This window comes from Vulpes vulpes, chromosome 3, assembly GCF_048418805.1.
Source record: "Vulpes vulpes isolate BD-2025 chromosome 3, VulVul3, whole genome shotgun sequence".
NCBI lineage: Eukaryota > Metazoa > Chordata > Mammalia > Carnivora > Canidae > Vulpes > Vulpes vulpes.
The window spans coordinates 31,046,896-31,062,690 of NC_132782.1; the positions used below are offsets into that span (position 1 = coordinate 31,046,896).

At 39.2% G+C, this 15,795-nt stretch overlaps 1 protein-coding gene across 20 annotated transcripts in view; it reads left to right on the plus strand.

The window, feature by feature from the left end:
* The window catches only part of GULP1 (GULP PTB domain containing engulfment adaptor 1), a 219,999-nt gene that overhangs the window by 178,147 nt on the left and 26,057 nt on the right, over positions 1–15,795 (plus strand). For all 20 annotated transcript variants that reach the window (XM_072752138.1, XM_072752140.1, XM_072752132.1 and 17 more), the window contains 2 exons: positions 2,324–2,461; positions 15,528–15,644. In XM_072752138.1, the coding sequence (XP_072608239.1) occupies positions 2,324–2,461; positions 15,528–15,644 (255 nt within the window). The remainder of the gene's footprint in view (positions 1–2,323; positions 2,462–15,527; positions 15,645–15,795) is intronic.

Sequence of the window (15,795 nt, forward strand, 5' to 3'; positions counted from 1 at the left end):
TGTACCATTTTTTGAATTCACTAAAAAAAATGAAATAACCTAATAAACGTTTCACGAGCTCTGCGTAGCACCAGTGCCCCTAAGAGAGTCCTGGGAATGCTGGTTGCTGGAGCCCCTCAGGACTTTCAGATTCAGAATCTGCAGCACAAGACTAAGCATTTATATTATAAAAAATACACCCCAAAGCACCTCCGCACGCGACTCCGATGCAGCCTGTTGGCAGATACGTGTGTAGGAACCGCTACTTGAGGAGACCTAAGTGAGGCCGGACAAAATCTGTCACTCATTTTATTTTGGTTTATTTCTTTTATTTAGTCGTAATTTTAAAAATTTTATACTCCTAAAATAAATTCACTTATACTAAAATGTACGTGTATGAGGCAGGATTTAAATATTCATTATGAATCCAACATGGACTTCATAGAAGATGGACTATTTTCTATGCCATTTAGAGGGATGAAAACAGAAGAAAGAAGCAATCTCAGCTCCAATGTCTTTCTTTCTCTGCCTTTTCCCCTTTCTGTTTTTCTCACTTGTCCTTCAAATGAAGACTATGCAGTGCTGGAGAGAGGTGGTATAGATGATTTAGGGACTTACTAATTTTTTGTCCCAACTCCAATAAAATATTGTCAGTTGAGGCAGAATTGTGCTCTCACTGTGCTTAATTGTGTTTCCACGTCTGTCCTGTCTCGCCAAAAATCAGTGCTACATTTAAAATTCATAAAGATCTATCACAACAATAGAAATTTCATGAAAATAATAAGATTATAAGTTCTGTAGGTTTTAGCGTCCTAGTCTTGTTTTGTAGGGAGATACCTCTGCTAATGTAGACAAAAATAAGGAAGCTTCCCCACTGCCGTTTCCAGAGGCTGTGACCCGGGTGGTTGGTGAGTGAACGAGGGTCTGTGTTCCTTCTCCACCGGACTGTGGAAATGATGTGTTTTCATGTTCCCTGTAGTCTTTCCTACAAATGGGTAAAAACAAAAAACAAAAAACAAAAAACAAAACACATTTTTCTATGTTATAGAGTAATGATATTTTCTCCCTGTATCATGAGCACGATTATGCCATTAATGAACCTGCCACTAGAGTTTAGGAGCTACCCTGTGGCTGAAGGATATTGTTTGACTGTATGGACATTAAAACCAAAAATATGTCAGCAAGAAAGAGACTGGTCAGTGGGACGAAGTATAGGAGGCGGAGATGGTGCATCTTAGCACTAAGCAAGGAGGGGAGATGCCCCCCTCGGATGCCTCAGCAGGTGGAGCTGCTCTATGGCATCGTTCCTTCCTGCTGAAACGGACGCATCCAGGTATCTGGCAACGGCACGGACGCTGCAGTCATGGAGTATACATCCTTGTTCTAACGTCTGTGCTTGCTGTTGACAATGTACCATTTGGTTTGTGTGCAGGGAAAGGAGACCGGACTATAAACAGATTCTCTTAACGTGTATCAGTGTAACTTACGTGTTTTCAGTCTGATGAGCAATAATGCGCATCAGAGCGATAGATCACATCTCATCAAGCTGACGCCTCAAAACCCTGAACCTGGAAAGATGTAGTGAGAGTTGGTATAGCTACAGAGTATATATGCTGTGATCTGCATATCGACATGCGATATGTACGCATACGTGTATATGTCCATATATGAAACATATAGAACTGTAACAGTGTAAATACATATATATGTACATATATATATATATATATATATATATATAGTTCAGTAGTTATCTTTCTGATGAGTTAGGTTGATTCAGTCATTTAGATGCTTGAAATGCACACCTTCCTCATGAAGACTCATCAAATACAATTGAATATGAAACCTCAGGCTGAAATGGAAGTGTGTTTCATAGGAAATCTTGTGCAGATGAAGTTATTCTCTAAAACTGTGATGCTAGTGAGTAGCAGTAAGAGAAAATGAAAACGTTCTGGTTAAAAACGGTTCTGCTAGTTCTATAACCTTCTGGGAGTATCTTCATTCTTGGGGCCTCGTTGTTCTTCTCAGTAAAATTTCCGGGTTTAAAGTTATTGTCTCTTAAAACCCCTTGTAACTCAGAAGGTCCAGGCACCTCTGATCCTCTTGTGCTTTGTTTGTGTTTTCCTAAGCCCTGTTGAGATGACTACCTTAGTTTTAATCTGAGTCAGGAGGTCCATCTCCATTACGTACTTGTTTAAGTTTGGGTGCATGTAATTATAAACCCAAGTTTGACAGATGATCGTGTCACCTTTAAAGTCATAAGTTGCATGTTACTGACACAGGCTGGTATGTCAGAAAATGGACAAAAATCACCTCAACTATTTATTTCCATTTGTGTTCGCAGGAAGTCCAACACAATTGCCAGCTTCATAGAATATCATTTTGTGCAGATGATAAAACTGACAAGAGGATATTCACTTTCATATGCAAAGATTCTGAGTCAAATAAACATTTGTGCTATGTATTTGACAGCGAGAAGTGTGTAAGTATGCCAGATGTTTTAGGGTGGTTTGTTCTGTTTTACAAGCCAGGGGTTGTCTTGTTTCCGGCATTAGCAAAGTATTTGGAAACGAATAAGGTCTGCAAATACTTAAGTACACTAATAGATTCATCCTGTCATGAGATGTGCTTCAGGACTTCATCCCTAACTGAATTCTTATGTTCAAGGGCACATCCTTGCATGCAAATTTCTTTCCTTAGAACGTCATGCCTGCTTATGTTATGCATTTATTTATTTTATAATCATCTATTTGCAATTTTAATCTCAAATATGACTTAGCCATTGGCACATAATGCAAAGAGTAATGGTGAGCAGAGTATTTCTTTTTTTCTAGAATGCAATGGATGTGATAAAAAGACATATTTTAAACTCCAGGAAATAAAATCTGTATGGCTCCTTTAAAAAATCTCCAATATTTTGAAAAGCTCATTCTTGATTCTCATTATTCAGAAAACTTAATATAATGAAAGGTAATAGAATCCTACAGGCAGGAGCGTGTGCCTGCATGCATGTGTGTTAGCTCGCAGAGGCAATCTAAAGTTCTCAGCAAGTAAGATCAATCCGGGAATTCTAAAGTTAAGACCAGTGATAGCTCTTCTAACCAACTGGAATCTTCAGAAAAACCTACATCTTGATTATAAACATAAGCTAATGCTAATCATAATCTAGTCTGACGTCCTCTTATAAAACATGAGATGTGAATTCCAAGCACACATTGCAGCCATTAATTGCTTTAATGAAGGGAGAACATCTAACCTCAACAAAATTATTGGCTTAGACAAGAAAAAGAACTTAATTCATTTATTTGCTTGTTTTTCTGTGTTAAAAATAGCAAAGGATTAATATTATTATCACTCTTATGTAATTTATTTCTCTGGTTCCAGTATGTGAGCTGCTTTTCTTTTTTAAAATAAAGATTTATTTATTTATTATATATATATATAGAGAGAGTATGTGTATAGGAGCAGGGGGAGGGTCAGAGAGAGAGGGAGAGAAGCAGACTCCACACCAAACATGCCGTATGATGCAGAGCTTGATCTTCACGACCCCGAGCTCATGACCTGAGCCAAAACCAACAGTTGGACAGTTAGCTGACTGAGGCACCAAGGCGGCGCCCCAGTATGTGAGCTTCTTGAAAGAAAATACCTTTTTTATTTGTCCATGTAACTCCTGTAATTAAGTAGACAATAGATGCTCAATGATTTTTTTCTTATAGAAAAAATAATCATACAGAAAAATTTACAAAAAGGAGAGTAACTTATTATATGGATCTTTTGAACTATAATGCTCTAAAAATGCAAACTAACATGCTAAGCTTCTTGGCATCATAGTACTTTTTCGAGGATTTGATGAATGTTATGGAACATCTCATCAGAAAAATATGCTCACCCAGATGACAATATTATATGTACAATTAGGCATTCTATTTATTTATTTTTAGAAGATTTTATTGATTTATTTGAGAGAGAAAGAATGAGTGAGCGAGCAAGAGAGAGAGAGCAGGAGTTGGGGTAAGGCAAAAGGAGATGGAGAAGCTGACTCCACACAGAGCAGAAAGCTTGGATGTGGGGCTCAATCCAAGGACTCTGGGATTATGACCTGAGCCAAAGGCAGATGCTTAACTGACTGAGTCACCCAGGTGCCCCATAAGGCACTTTGTATAAATTTCTTGAAACTTATTCTCTTGAGTGAATGCATTATATTTAATATTCCAAGTGTGTCTTGACCATAATCATTTGCAGATGTTTTTCTCTGTGATTGAGAAGATGAAAGCTGATATTTGTTGAATATATTCTATCTGTAAGATATAATAACCTTTTGCCACTTGCGCCAGGCAGTAAGCTCAGTTGTCCTTTCTTGGCTTACACATAGATGGCCTTGGGGTCCTTTGAAATACTCATAATTAGAATTCATTATAAATATTAGCCTTCTTATAGTTTTGTGTCACGTGTTTTTATTTGATCCCCATCCAAATTTATTGGATTACTTAAAACATAAGCTTGCCAGAGTCCCTGCATAGTTAATATTATTTCAAAAGTATAAACTCTAATTCACCCTAACATAATTATTTGTAATTGATTTCAAGAGTTTAAATTCCTTGACCCATTATTCTCTTTGGATATAGCATATTAGCTTTTTTTCTTGAGTGTTGAAAATAATTTTTTGAAGCCTAAAGCAGTGGTTCACAACTATTGGGGTGTAAAATACCCTAGGTTCTTTGGTTTTTCACTTCAAAAAATAAATTCATAATGGTTGAGGCTTGAGCTCAGGAAGTCTATTTCTAACAAATTCACCAAGTGATTCTGCTGCAGGTAGAGGGAAGTCTGGACTTTGAAAAGAGGTCCAAGTTACTTCTTCAGCTATAAGTGTGCATGACTCTCATGAGCTCAAAGAGGCTATGTTTCCTTAAAATTTCATTATATCATTTTCACCTCAAGGCTTTATTTGCTCTAATTATAATAAGGACTATATTAATAAAATTGATTGGATATGTATGTAGAACTTTTGACATGCTATCCTATTTAATTCTCATTTTAAATAGCTAATCATGGAGGATTAAAACAGGAAAGTAAATTATGGCCCAATTGGCAAACTCTTTCTTCTTACTTTACAAAGTTGAGTGGCTTTACCAATTTACAAAGCTAGGTAGTAATAGAATTGGGATTAAAATTAAGACCTTAGATTACCATTGTAGCATTTGTTCCATCCTGCTGTATTACTTCCATAACTGATCTGTTTCAGAGGTCCACTTTTACTGGGGTCTTTGTCTCCTCTATTCATTGTATCTTTTTTAGTACTTCTGTGAAATTGCTGACACATAGATAGAATTGGAATTCACTACTTTATAAGCAGTTTCCTGTTGTATTAATGAGTCTCCCTCCCTCCATGGTGACAGTGAAGATCACCTGGGGAGCTAGAGTACCCAGCCCTGCTGAGCAGTAATGAAGAGCGGCCAAATGAGGAAGTTGGACCTCTGCCCACCAGCTAGTAATGAGGTAGTGCTCTCCATTCCCATTTCCCTACTGGAATGGTGTCTGAGTAAGCCACTCAAACACAGAGTTTAAATACTTTCTAGAGTCTTATAATATCTAAGATATCCAAGATTCAGTTGAAAATCACTCATATCAAGAAACAGGAAGATGTTAAACTCAATGAAAAAAGAAAAAAGTAGATTCCGACACTGAGATGAGAGAGAAACTAGAATTACCAAAGATTTTTAAACAACCATCATAAAAATGGTAAACAATTACTAGCACTCTTGAGACAAAAAGTATGAAATTTTATCAAAGAACTAGAAAATCTAAACAAAGAAATAGAAGATATAGGAAGACCCCACTGGGAATATTAGAACTGAAAAACTTCAATATCCAACTGAAAAACTCAGTAACTGGGCTCAGTGGCAGAATGGAGAAGGCTGAGGAAAGAATCAATGACCTGTAAAAAGGAGAGACTACAAAATGCCACTTTAAACAACACAAACATAATAGGCATATGCATGCACGTACATGTAAACACATGCACAACACAGACCACAGACACACACACACACACAAAATAAACACAAAACAGGACTTCAGGGATCCCTGAGTCTAGAACAAAATATTTAACATTCATGTGTCATCAGAGCCCTGGAAAGATAGAAAAAAAAAAAAAAGAAGAAAAAGAAGACAGCCTTGAAGAAACACTTGAAGAAATAATAGTTGCAAACTCCCCGATTTTGACAACCTATAGAGTCAAGAAATTGAGTAAACTCCAAATAGGATAAACCCAAATAGTTCCACGCCAAGATTCCTACCCTAAATGAATGGCTAAAGGAAGTTCTCTGAACAGAAAGGAGACTATAAAAGAAGGAACCTTGGAACCATGAGGAAGGAAAAAAGAACAGGATGAGCAAACATGGGTAAATCTTTGCTTTTCTAAATTATCATTGAAAGTAGAAAATACCAACATATTTTTCACAGAGCTAGAATTTTCCAACAGTCCTAACATTTATATGGAACCACAAAAGTCCCCGAATAGCCAAAGCAACCTTGAAAAAGCAAAGCAAAGCTGAAGGCATCACAATTCTGGACTTTTCAAGTTATATTACAGAGCTGTAGTGATCATAACAGTATACAGCTGACACAACAATAGACCATAGATCAATGGAACAGAAGAGAAAACCTAGAAACGAGCTGACAATTATATGGTCAGTTCATCTTTGACAAAGCAGGAAAGATATCCAATGGGAAAGAGACTCTTCAACAAATGGTGTTGGGAAAACTGGATGGCAAAATATAGAAGAATGAAACTGGACCACTTTCTCACACCATACACAAAAATCAATTCAAAATAGATTAAAGACCTAAATGTGGGTCAAAAAAAAAAAAAAAAAAAAAAAACAACAACAACCATCAAAATCCTAGAGGAGAACACAGACATAACCTCTTTGACCTTGGCCATAGCAACTTCTTACTAGCTATGTCTCCAAAAGCAAGGGAAATGAGCAAAAATAAGCTATTGGGACTACATTAAAACAAAAAAGATCTGCATAGCAAAGGAAACAGTCAACAAAACTAAAAGGCAACCTACAGAATGGGAGAAGACATGTGCAAATGATGTATCTAATAAAGGGTTAGGATCCAAAATATGTAAAGAATTTATAAAACTAAACACCCCAAAAATGAATAATCCAATTAAAACATGGGCAGAAAACATGAATAGACATTTTTTCCAAAGAAGACATCGAGACAGCCAATAGACACATGAAGAGATGCTCAGCATCTTTTCATCTGGGATGAATGAAGGAAATACAGATCAAAACCGTAATGAGAAATCACATCACACCTGTCAGAATGGTTAAAATCAACAAAACAGGAAACAATAGGTGCTGGTGAGATTGTAAAGCAAGGGGAACCCTCTTGCACTGTCAGTGGGAATGCAAACTGGTGCAGACACTGTGGGAAACAACGTGGAGTTTCCTCAAAAACTTGAAAATAGAGCTACCCTATGATCCAGCAATTGCACTACCAGGTATTTACCCAAAGAATACAAAACTGCTAATTCAAAGGGGTGCACGTGCCCTAATGTTTATAGCAGCATTACCTACAGTAGCCAAATTATGGGAACAGCCCAAGTGCCCACTGACTGATGATAAGGAGGGTGCTGTATGTTATATGAATATATATGAATATTACTTAGCCTCAAAAAGAGTGAAATCTTGCCATTTGCAATGACATGGATGGAGCTACAGAGTATTATGCCAAGTGAAATAAGTCAGTCAGAGAAAGAAAGAAAAATACCATATGATTTCACTCATATGTGGAATTTAAGAAACTAAATGAGCAAAGGGAAAAAAAAGAGAATAGCAAACCAAAAACCAGACTCTTAACAATAGAGAACAAACTGATAGAACTAAAACAGTGCGGAGAGAGAAATTTATGACCACCAAATTCACACATTAGAGCAACGGGAAGTTCCCGATCCATGATCTAAGCTCCTACGTCAAGTACCTAGAAAACATAAATAACCCAATATTAAATATGTAATGTGAATAGCACTGTAAGTATAAAGGAAATTGAATTTATAATTTAAAACTTACTAAAAGAGAATTCTTAATACATAGATGGTTTCATCTATAAAATGCTTAAGAAGAATTAACATTATCCTGCATAGCCTATTCCAAAAGACAGAAGTGAGAGCACCCCTCAATTCATTTTATGAAACCGGAGTTTCCTTAATTCCAAACCAGACAAAGTCAGTGAAAAACGACGTACAGACCAAATTACATCCCCCAGGAATATAGATGCAAACATTTCTAACAAATTATTAGCAAATATAATTTTGCAATATCTGCAGAGGAATCATACACCAAGACCAAGCAGAATTTGCTCCAAGGATACGAATCTTGTTCAACATTCAAAAATCCAGCCCTATTAACAGGCTATAGAAGAAAAAAAGACATATGACCGTATCAGTCAATGCTTAAAAATTATTTGAAAAAAATCAACACCCACTCACGGCTAGAAAATCCCAGAAAAATAGGAATATAAAGAAACTTGTTCAATTAGATAAAGAACATTTAAAACCACAGATACAAAAAAATTAAAAATAAAAATAAATAAAACCACAGATACGGGGCACCTGGATGACTCAGTCGGTTCAGCATCTGCCTTCGGGTCAGACCATGACTTGTACCAAGGGTTTCTGTTCTAATCGCTAAACACAGTCCTGGAAGTTCTAGACGTTGCAATGAGGCAAAATAAGAGAGTGAAAAGCATGCAGATTGTAAAAGAAGAAGTATTATTTGCAGATATCATGATTGTCTATGCAGAAAACTCAAAGGATTCCACAAAAAAATCTAATGAAAGAGCCCAGCAAGCTGGCAAGACACGATAAACATGCAAATATCAGTTGTATTGCTACATACTAGCAATGAACACACGGGCACAAAAATCCACAATTACTTAAAAAACCAAAATACATAGGTGTAAGTGTAACCTAAGATGTAAAACGTGTACAGGACTTGTAAGCTGAGAATTACAAATTGCTGATGAAGGAAGGGAGAAAAACAGATGTAGATAAAGGGAGGGAGATGCCGTGTTCATGGATCGGAAGATTCAGTCTAGTATAGATGTCAATTCCCTCCCACATTAATTAATTCCCACATTAATGTGCTGGTTTAGCACAATTCCTGTCAAAACCATAGCAAGAGGTCTTGTTTTCGCAGATAACAGACAAGAAGATTCTAAAGTTCATACGAAAAGACGCAGGAACTGGAATCGTTACAACAGTTTTGAAAAAGACCAATAAAGTAAAAGAGACTGGTTTATCCTATTTCAAGTTGAGACTGTCCTTTTGGTGACGGGATGGATAAACAGATTACTGTAACAGAGCGGAGGACAGAGAAGTCAATCCTAAATCTAGCCCGCTGCACAGAAGCAGCCCTTTCCAATAGATGGTGCTCGTAAAATTGGACCTTCAGCACGAATAAAATGCGCGTCGCCTTACGTCTCACACCTTATACAAAAAATTATGTGAAAATGCATCGTGGACTTAAATGGGAAATGGACGAGTATGAAACGTTTAGAGAAAGAGGACGAACATCCAGGGCGGAGGGATGGGCGGCCTTCTGCGCTCGACCCCAAGGTAGGACCCGCACCTAGGAAGAGGGGCGAACTCTTCATCAAAAATGAACTTTTTTTCTGTGAAAGGCCCTTATGGAGGAGACGAGAAGACTATCCAGAATGGAGAGAAGGTCTTTGCGAACTTATTTCAGGCAAAAAGAATCCCTTCAAGACTCAATAGCCTACTTGATGGGATGAGCACTGGGTGTTATTCTATATGTTGGCAAATTGAACACCAATAAAATATAAATTTATAAAAAAAAAAAAAGAAAGACAAAAAAAAAAAAAGACTTAATAGCCTAGAAATCATTCATCAAATTGGAAAGTTGGGCAAAAGATAGGAAGGCTCGCCTTCCTGAGGACGGTGGTCAGATGGTGAGGGTGAAATGCAGGGCGGCAGTGCCCACTCGGGGACGCAGGTGAGATCAGATGAGGCACAGCCTGTCTGCCCAGGAGGACATCAGTGCAAGGGGGCCCGGTCAGGGAAGCTCCTGCCGTGGGCTCGGGTCATGGCCCCGGGGTCCTGGGCTGCGGCCCGTGGGGCACCTTGCTCGCACCTATCCTGTGTCTCCCTCTGACCTCCCTGCACTTGTGCATGCTCTCTCTCAAATAAATAGCCTCTTTAAAAAAATAAATAAAAAACAAAATTTAAAAGGGGGCCCTGCCAGATGCTGAGGGGTCTGGGGGCAGGGGTCCGTGTGGGTAGCCGGGCTATCGAGGGGCCTGGAGGCCAGGCCCAGCACTGGGCCATCGCGTGAAACACCAACAGGCAGCTGTGGTGTGACCCCTTGGGGCGTCTCTCCAGGGGCGATGGAAGCTCGTGTCCACGCAGAACCCCACACGGGGGTGTTCGTGGCAACCCCACCTACACACCCGTCGGCTGCAGGCCCTGGCCCGACCGTGGAGCAGCGGGCGGCAGGCGGAGGCAGTGGTGCCTGCAACGACCCGGTGGCCGGCCTGCTGACCGCGGAGTGAAGAGTCCGTGTCAGAGGCCCACGTGCGGCGTGACTCCCCTCCATGGCCTTGAGGTGACAGTGGGAAAGCCATGAGGGCAGACCGGGGTTCCTCGGGGGAGGCCGTGGAGCAGCAGGGCGCCGCAGGGCTGTGGCCGGGGCCTACCCTGTGCCTGGACGGCGTCCACATCAGGGTTGGTCGGCGAGATGTGTACCAGAGGCAGATGGTGCGTTTGCCCCGGGGAGAGCGGGTGACGGGCTCACCGCCCCTCGGCGTCCTGTCCTACAACCACATTATCAGTCTGGAGGGAAACCCCGGGCCATAAGCTGTGGCCTCTTTGATCCAAGCCTGTCGTCTCCCTTCAAGGAAATCTGGGCAGAGAGTCAGTGGCTCCGTCGGCGTCAGGAAAGCTGGGCGGTGAGGGAATCGGGCTGCAGGCCGAGGCCCAGGATTCCCACTCCCCGTCCTGCCAGCAGGGCCTCTTGCTGTGGCGACCATGACCCCCGGATCCCCTGCGCCCAGCGGGGCCTTCGCCCTCTCTACTCCTGGCGTCTTGTGCCCTCAGTACTTCTGTGAGGCTCTCAGAGCTTGTTTGACGTTGAGGTGAAGGCCTATCCTCGAATGCGACAAAACCACAGCTCACCTTACTAGGGTCACGTCGTGTCATTAAGACTGAACATCTCTACAACCGCCGTACTCATCCATGAAATTTAAAAGTTAAAATTAGAATGTAGATAATCATTACGATGTGATTGCCCTCATTGATTCCGTGTATGGCGAATACCAACTGCTTAGCCATCACTTTTTTCACAGTTTTGTTTCCAGATATTAATATATTATACTTTATTCACTGGATATCACACTTGATAATTTTTTTAAAAGATTGATTGATTGGGGATCCCTGGGTGGCACAGCGGTTTGGCGCCTGCCTTTGGCCCAGGGCGCGATCCTGGAGACCCGGGATCGAATCCCACATCAGGCTCCCGGTGCATGGAGCCTGCTTCTCCCTCCGCCTATGTCTCTGCCTCTCTCTCTCTCTCTGTGACTATCATAAATAAATAAAAAAATTAAGAAAAAAAAAAAAGAAAAAAGATTGATTGATTGATTGATTGATTGATTTTTGAGAAAAAGAGAGAGTGAGCACAAGTGGAGAGGGGCAGAGGGAGGGGGAGAGAGATTCCGAAACCGACTCTGTGCTGAGCATGGAGCCTGATGCAGGGGTTGAGGTCACGACCCTGAGATCATGATCTGAGCCAAAACCAAGAGTCAAGAGTCAGCTGCTCACCTGACTGCACCCTCAGGTGCGCGTACACTTGATAAACTTTAACTAGTAGCCCCAATGAGCCTCCGCCCCACCTGCATATTTTTAATTATATGAGATGTACATAAGGCAAAACTTAAAACCTCTCTTACTTGTTAACAAATTGTAAAAAAAAAAAAAAAAAAAAAAAAAAAAGGTTCACGTGTCATAACAATCATACATTTATCCCTAGAAGGAATTTTTGCATCCAGTCTTTTCACAAGCTTTATTTTTTTGTAAGGTATTTATTATATAGTCTTGCTATATTTCATGTTTTGCCTTGTAATAATTTTTTGAATTAAATGTTTTAGAATTTTTTTAAAAAATGTTCTTGCTCTTTATATTTCATTAAATGATCAAGGAGGGAAAATTAATATTCTTAGCTTAGTGATTCATGGACCTGGGCTAATGTAATTATTCAACAGGGAAATTCAAGTTAAAAGCACATTGAGGTAGCACCACTTCATCCAGTAAGGTGGCAACTAGGAAGACTGTCGACATATGATACTGGTCAGAACGAGGAGCAACTAGAGCTCTTCTTCTGCTGGTGGGAACGTAAAATGGTGCAGTTACTTTGCAAAAACAGTTTGGCAGTTTCCTGTAATGTTAAAACAGAGCCGTTCCGTGATTTAGCATTTCCATTTTAGATATTTATCTAGATTTTTGAAAACAGATGTCCACGAAAAGATTTTAGAAGAGTGTTTGTAGCAGTTTTATTTATAACTAAGAGTCGAAAACAATGCAGGTGTTCCTTACAGGCCAAGTAGATAAATCAATGTGGTCTATTCACTGGATGGAGCACGAGTCATCAATAAAGCAAACGATACACACAACGTCTGAGAAACTCCGCAAGAAGCCAGACAGAAAAGAATGTGTATTATATGGCTCATTTTTATGGATACAAGGACAGAGAAAACTGATTTATGGCGAGGGAAGTCTAGCAATGGTTACGCATAAGAACCGTGATTGACTAGAAGTAGGTAGGAGAGAGCTTTCGGGGGTGGTAGATAGAAATACTCCATACCTGTAACGACACAGTGGTTACATAGGTACGTTCGTTTATCAAAAACACAACTGATTGTGCAGATATGATCTCTGATGTTTTATTATTTATTAAAAAATCAGGGCTTGTAGAGTGAAATATTTTAGATTTGAATCCAGTTTCTCCACTCGCAAACTGAGACCTCACAGAACTGAGGTTGCGTATATATCGTGGGGATAATAATAATCCCCACTTCTTAGATTCATTATGGGAATCAAGTGAGGTGATATATGCAAAATATTTTCTAGGGAGCTAAATGCCATTTTTCTAAAAGATCTTGTTCATTTTTTCATGATAGAGAGAGAGAGAGAAGGAGGCAGAGACACAGGCAGAGGGAGCCTGTCACGGGACTTGATCCCGGGTCTCCAGGATCACGCCCTGGGCCGAAGGTGGCGCTAAACCGCTGGGCCACCCGGGCTGCCCGCTAAATGCCATTTTAATAAAAAAGATATCTTATTACAAAAGATATGGCTTGTTATAAAAAGAGAATGTGATTTTTAAAAGTTATTGTGAACAAATAATGAAGTCAAATCTATTAATGATAAATCAGCGTTACTACCACTGAAATGATTCTCTGTGATGTACACCTGGAGTAGTTGAGGGTAACATATTACTATCTTAGTAAGAAGACACTGAACCCATAATTAAGAAGGTAGCAAAACAAACATAGTTTACACATATGTCTTATTATCATAAGACAAATACCAATGCATTACCTAAAGTTTTGAAATTAGAGATACTAAAAAAAAAAAAAACTGATAGTCCCATAACCTATTATAATCACATTTACCATGTTCTGATATTATATGTGATCCCAACATTCAATGCAACTAATTTTTTTATGTGTACACTTTTTCGTTAGTTTGAACCACTGAGCACACATAGTTTGGTATCTGGCATTTTCATCTCTTTAATATTCCTTAATGTAGCTTTTCCCCCCTTCTACTTGTTTGTAAGACAGATAGTTCTTATGTATAATCTTAAGCATATATTTTGTATCGTTCAGTTAACTGGGTTAGACTATAATTTTTTTATGACTAAAAGCCTTTCTTAAACAAGTAGTGTACTACATAAATGACAATGTCTTAATTAAATCCATGTTATTCATAAAAGAGACTCTTAAGTATCGAAAACAAATGGACGGTCACTGGCGGGGAGGTGGGTGGGGGAGTGCGCTAAATGAGTGACGGGCATTAAGGACACTTGTTGGGATGAGCAGTGGCTGTTATAGTGGTGAATCACTAGGTTCCACTCCCAAAACCAATACTTCACTATATGTGAACTAAGTAGAATTTAAATAAAAACTTGAAACATTAAGAAAAAAATCGGTGTTATTAATAAAGTCTATTTTCATTTTTTTATTATTATTTTTATTTTTCTTATTTATTTATTTGTTTGTTTGTTTTTAATAATAAATTTATTTTTTATTGGTGTTCAATTTGCCAACATACAGAATAACACCCAGTGCTCATCCCGTCAAGTGCCCCCCTCAGTGCCCGTCACCCAGTCACCCCCACCCCCCTCCCACCTCCCCTTCCACCACCCCTAGTTCATTTCCCAGAGTCAGGAGTCTTTATGTTCTGTCTCCCTTTCTGATATTTCCTACCCATTTCTTCTCCCTTCCCTTCTATTCCCTTTTACTATTATTTATATTCCCCAAATGAATGAAGTCTATTTTCAATTTAGATTATTCATAGCATATCACAAAGTTTTAGGATTCACAGTAAATTAAAGCATGGTCTATTCAAGATTGATTATTACCACCAGTTTTTATGTCGTCTGGAAATCTTATAATTAAATATATATTCATGATGCATGAAGTCAATTGATGCCTTTACTAATCTTTTTAAATGTCAATAAGGTAAATAGGTTTTTATTTAGTGTTTACATCGTGCAAGACAGATTCCAGTCAAGATATGAATGAGGAAGGAATGAGCTGGTGGACTTGGGGCATTGAGGACGGTTTCTGATTAACCGACCAAACCGTCAGTTGTTCATGAGGCCAAATTCAGAGGACAGTTGTATTTCGTTCAGCAGGCGCTGTGTTTTACATTATAGGGTTTACTATCATTTACAATGGGGAACTTTCATATAAAAATTCAGGTTTCTGACCTCATCTCACATATTTACAATCTGACAACTGTGGGTTGGAATTGTTCATTTCCACAAGCCAACAACTAACTGGAACTGAGTATTCCACTTCGAGAGGGCACACCTCAGGCTTTCCACAACACCACCCCGTCAGCCTCATTCGAGTTACCTGCCAGGGTTAGCCAACCCTCCTCGTTAGGAAGAGGAAATAAGTAGCAAAGCAACAAGAGAAACTGCAGTTGGCACTGTGCTTTCATTTAATAGGCACCAAAAAAATATTCAGGAAAGAAGGAAAACAAACTAGGAAAAAAATACTAAGACAAAAGATGAGAAGGTGGAGAGAACTCTCCCTTCCAACTTCAACAGCTACTCATTTAATTAGAATTTTTTTTTTAGTTTTGTGCATGAATAGACATTGAATTACGTTAACACAGACAACCTGATTCATTTACCACATTTCTACCTACAGCCGTTGCCCCTTTGAAGTACCTCATGTGAATGTTTTCCTTGATTCAAAGAACAGTCTGACATATGAAATCTTTGATTTTTACAAAGGCTGAAGAAATAACTTTAACAATTGGCCAAGCATTTGACCTGGCATACAGGAAATTTCTAGAATCTGGAGGAAAAGATGTTGAAACAAGAAAACAGATTGCGGGATTACAGAAAAGAGTGAGTAAACTAAACTCTAAGTCTAACGTTTATGTCATGTAAGTACAGGGAAACTTGCATATCATCAAACAAATTTAGAAGGCCTGCCATTAAATTCCCCCCACACCGATTGGAACTGCTTTACTGTGTTCCTATAATTTTTCATTCCTGA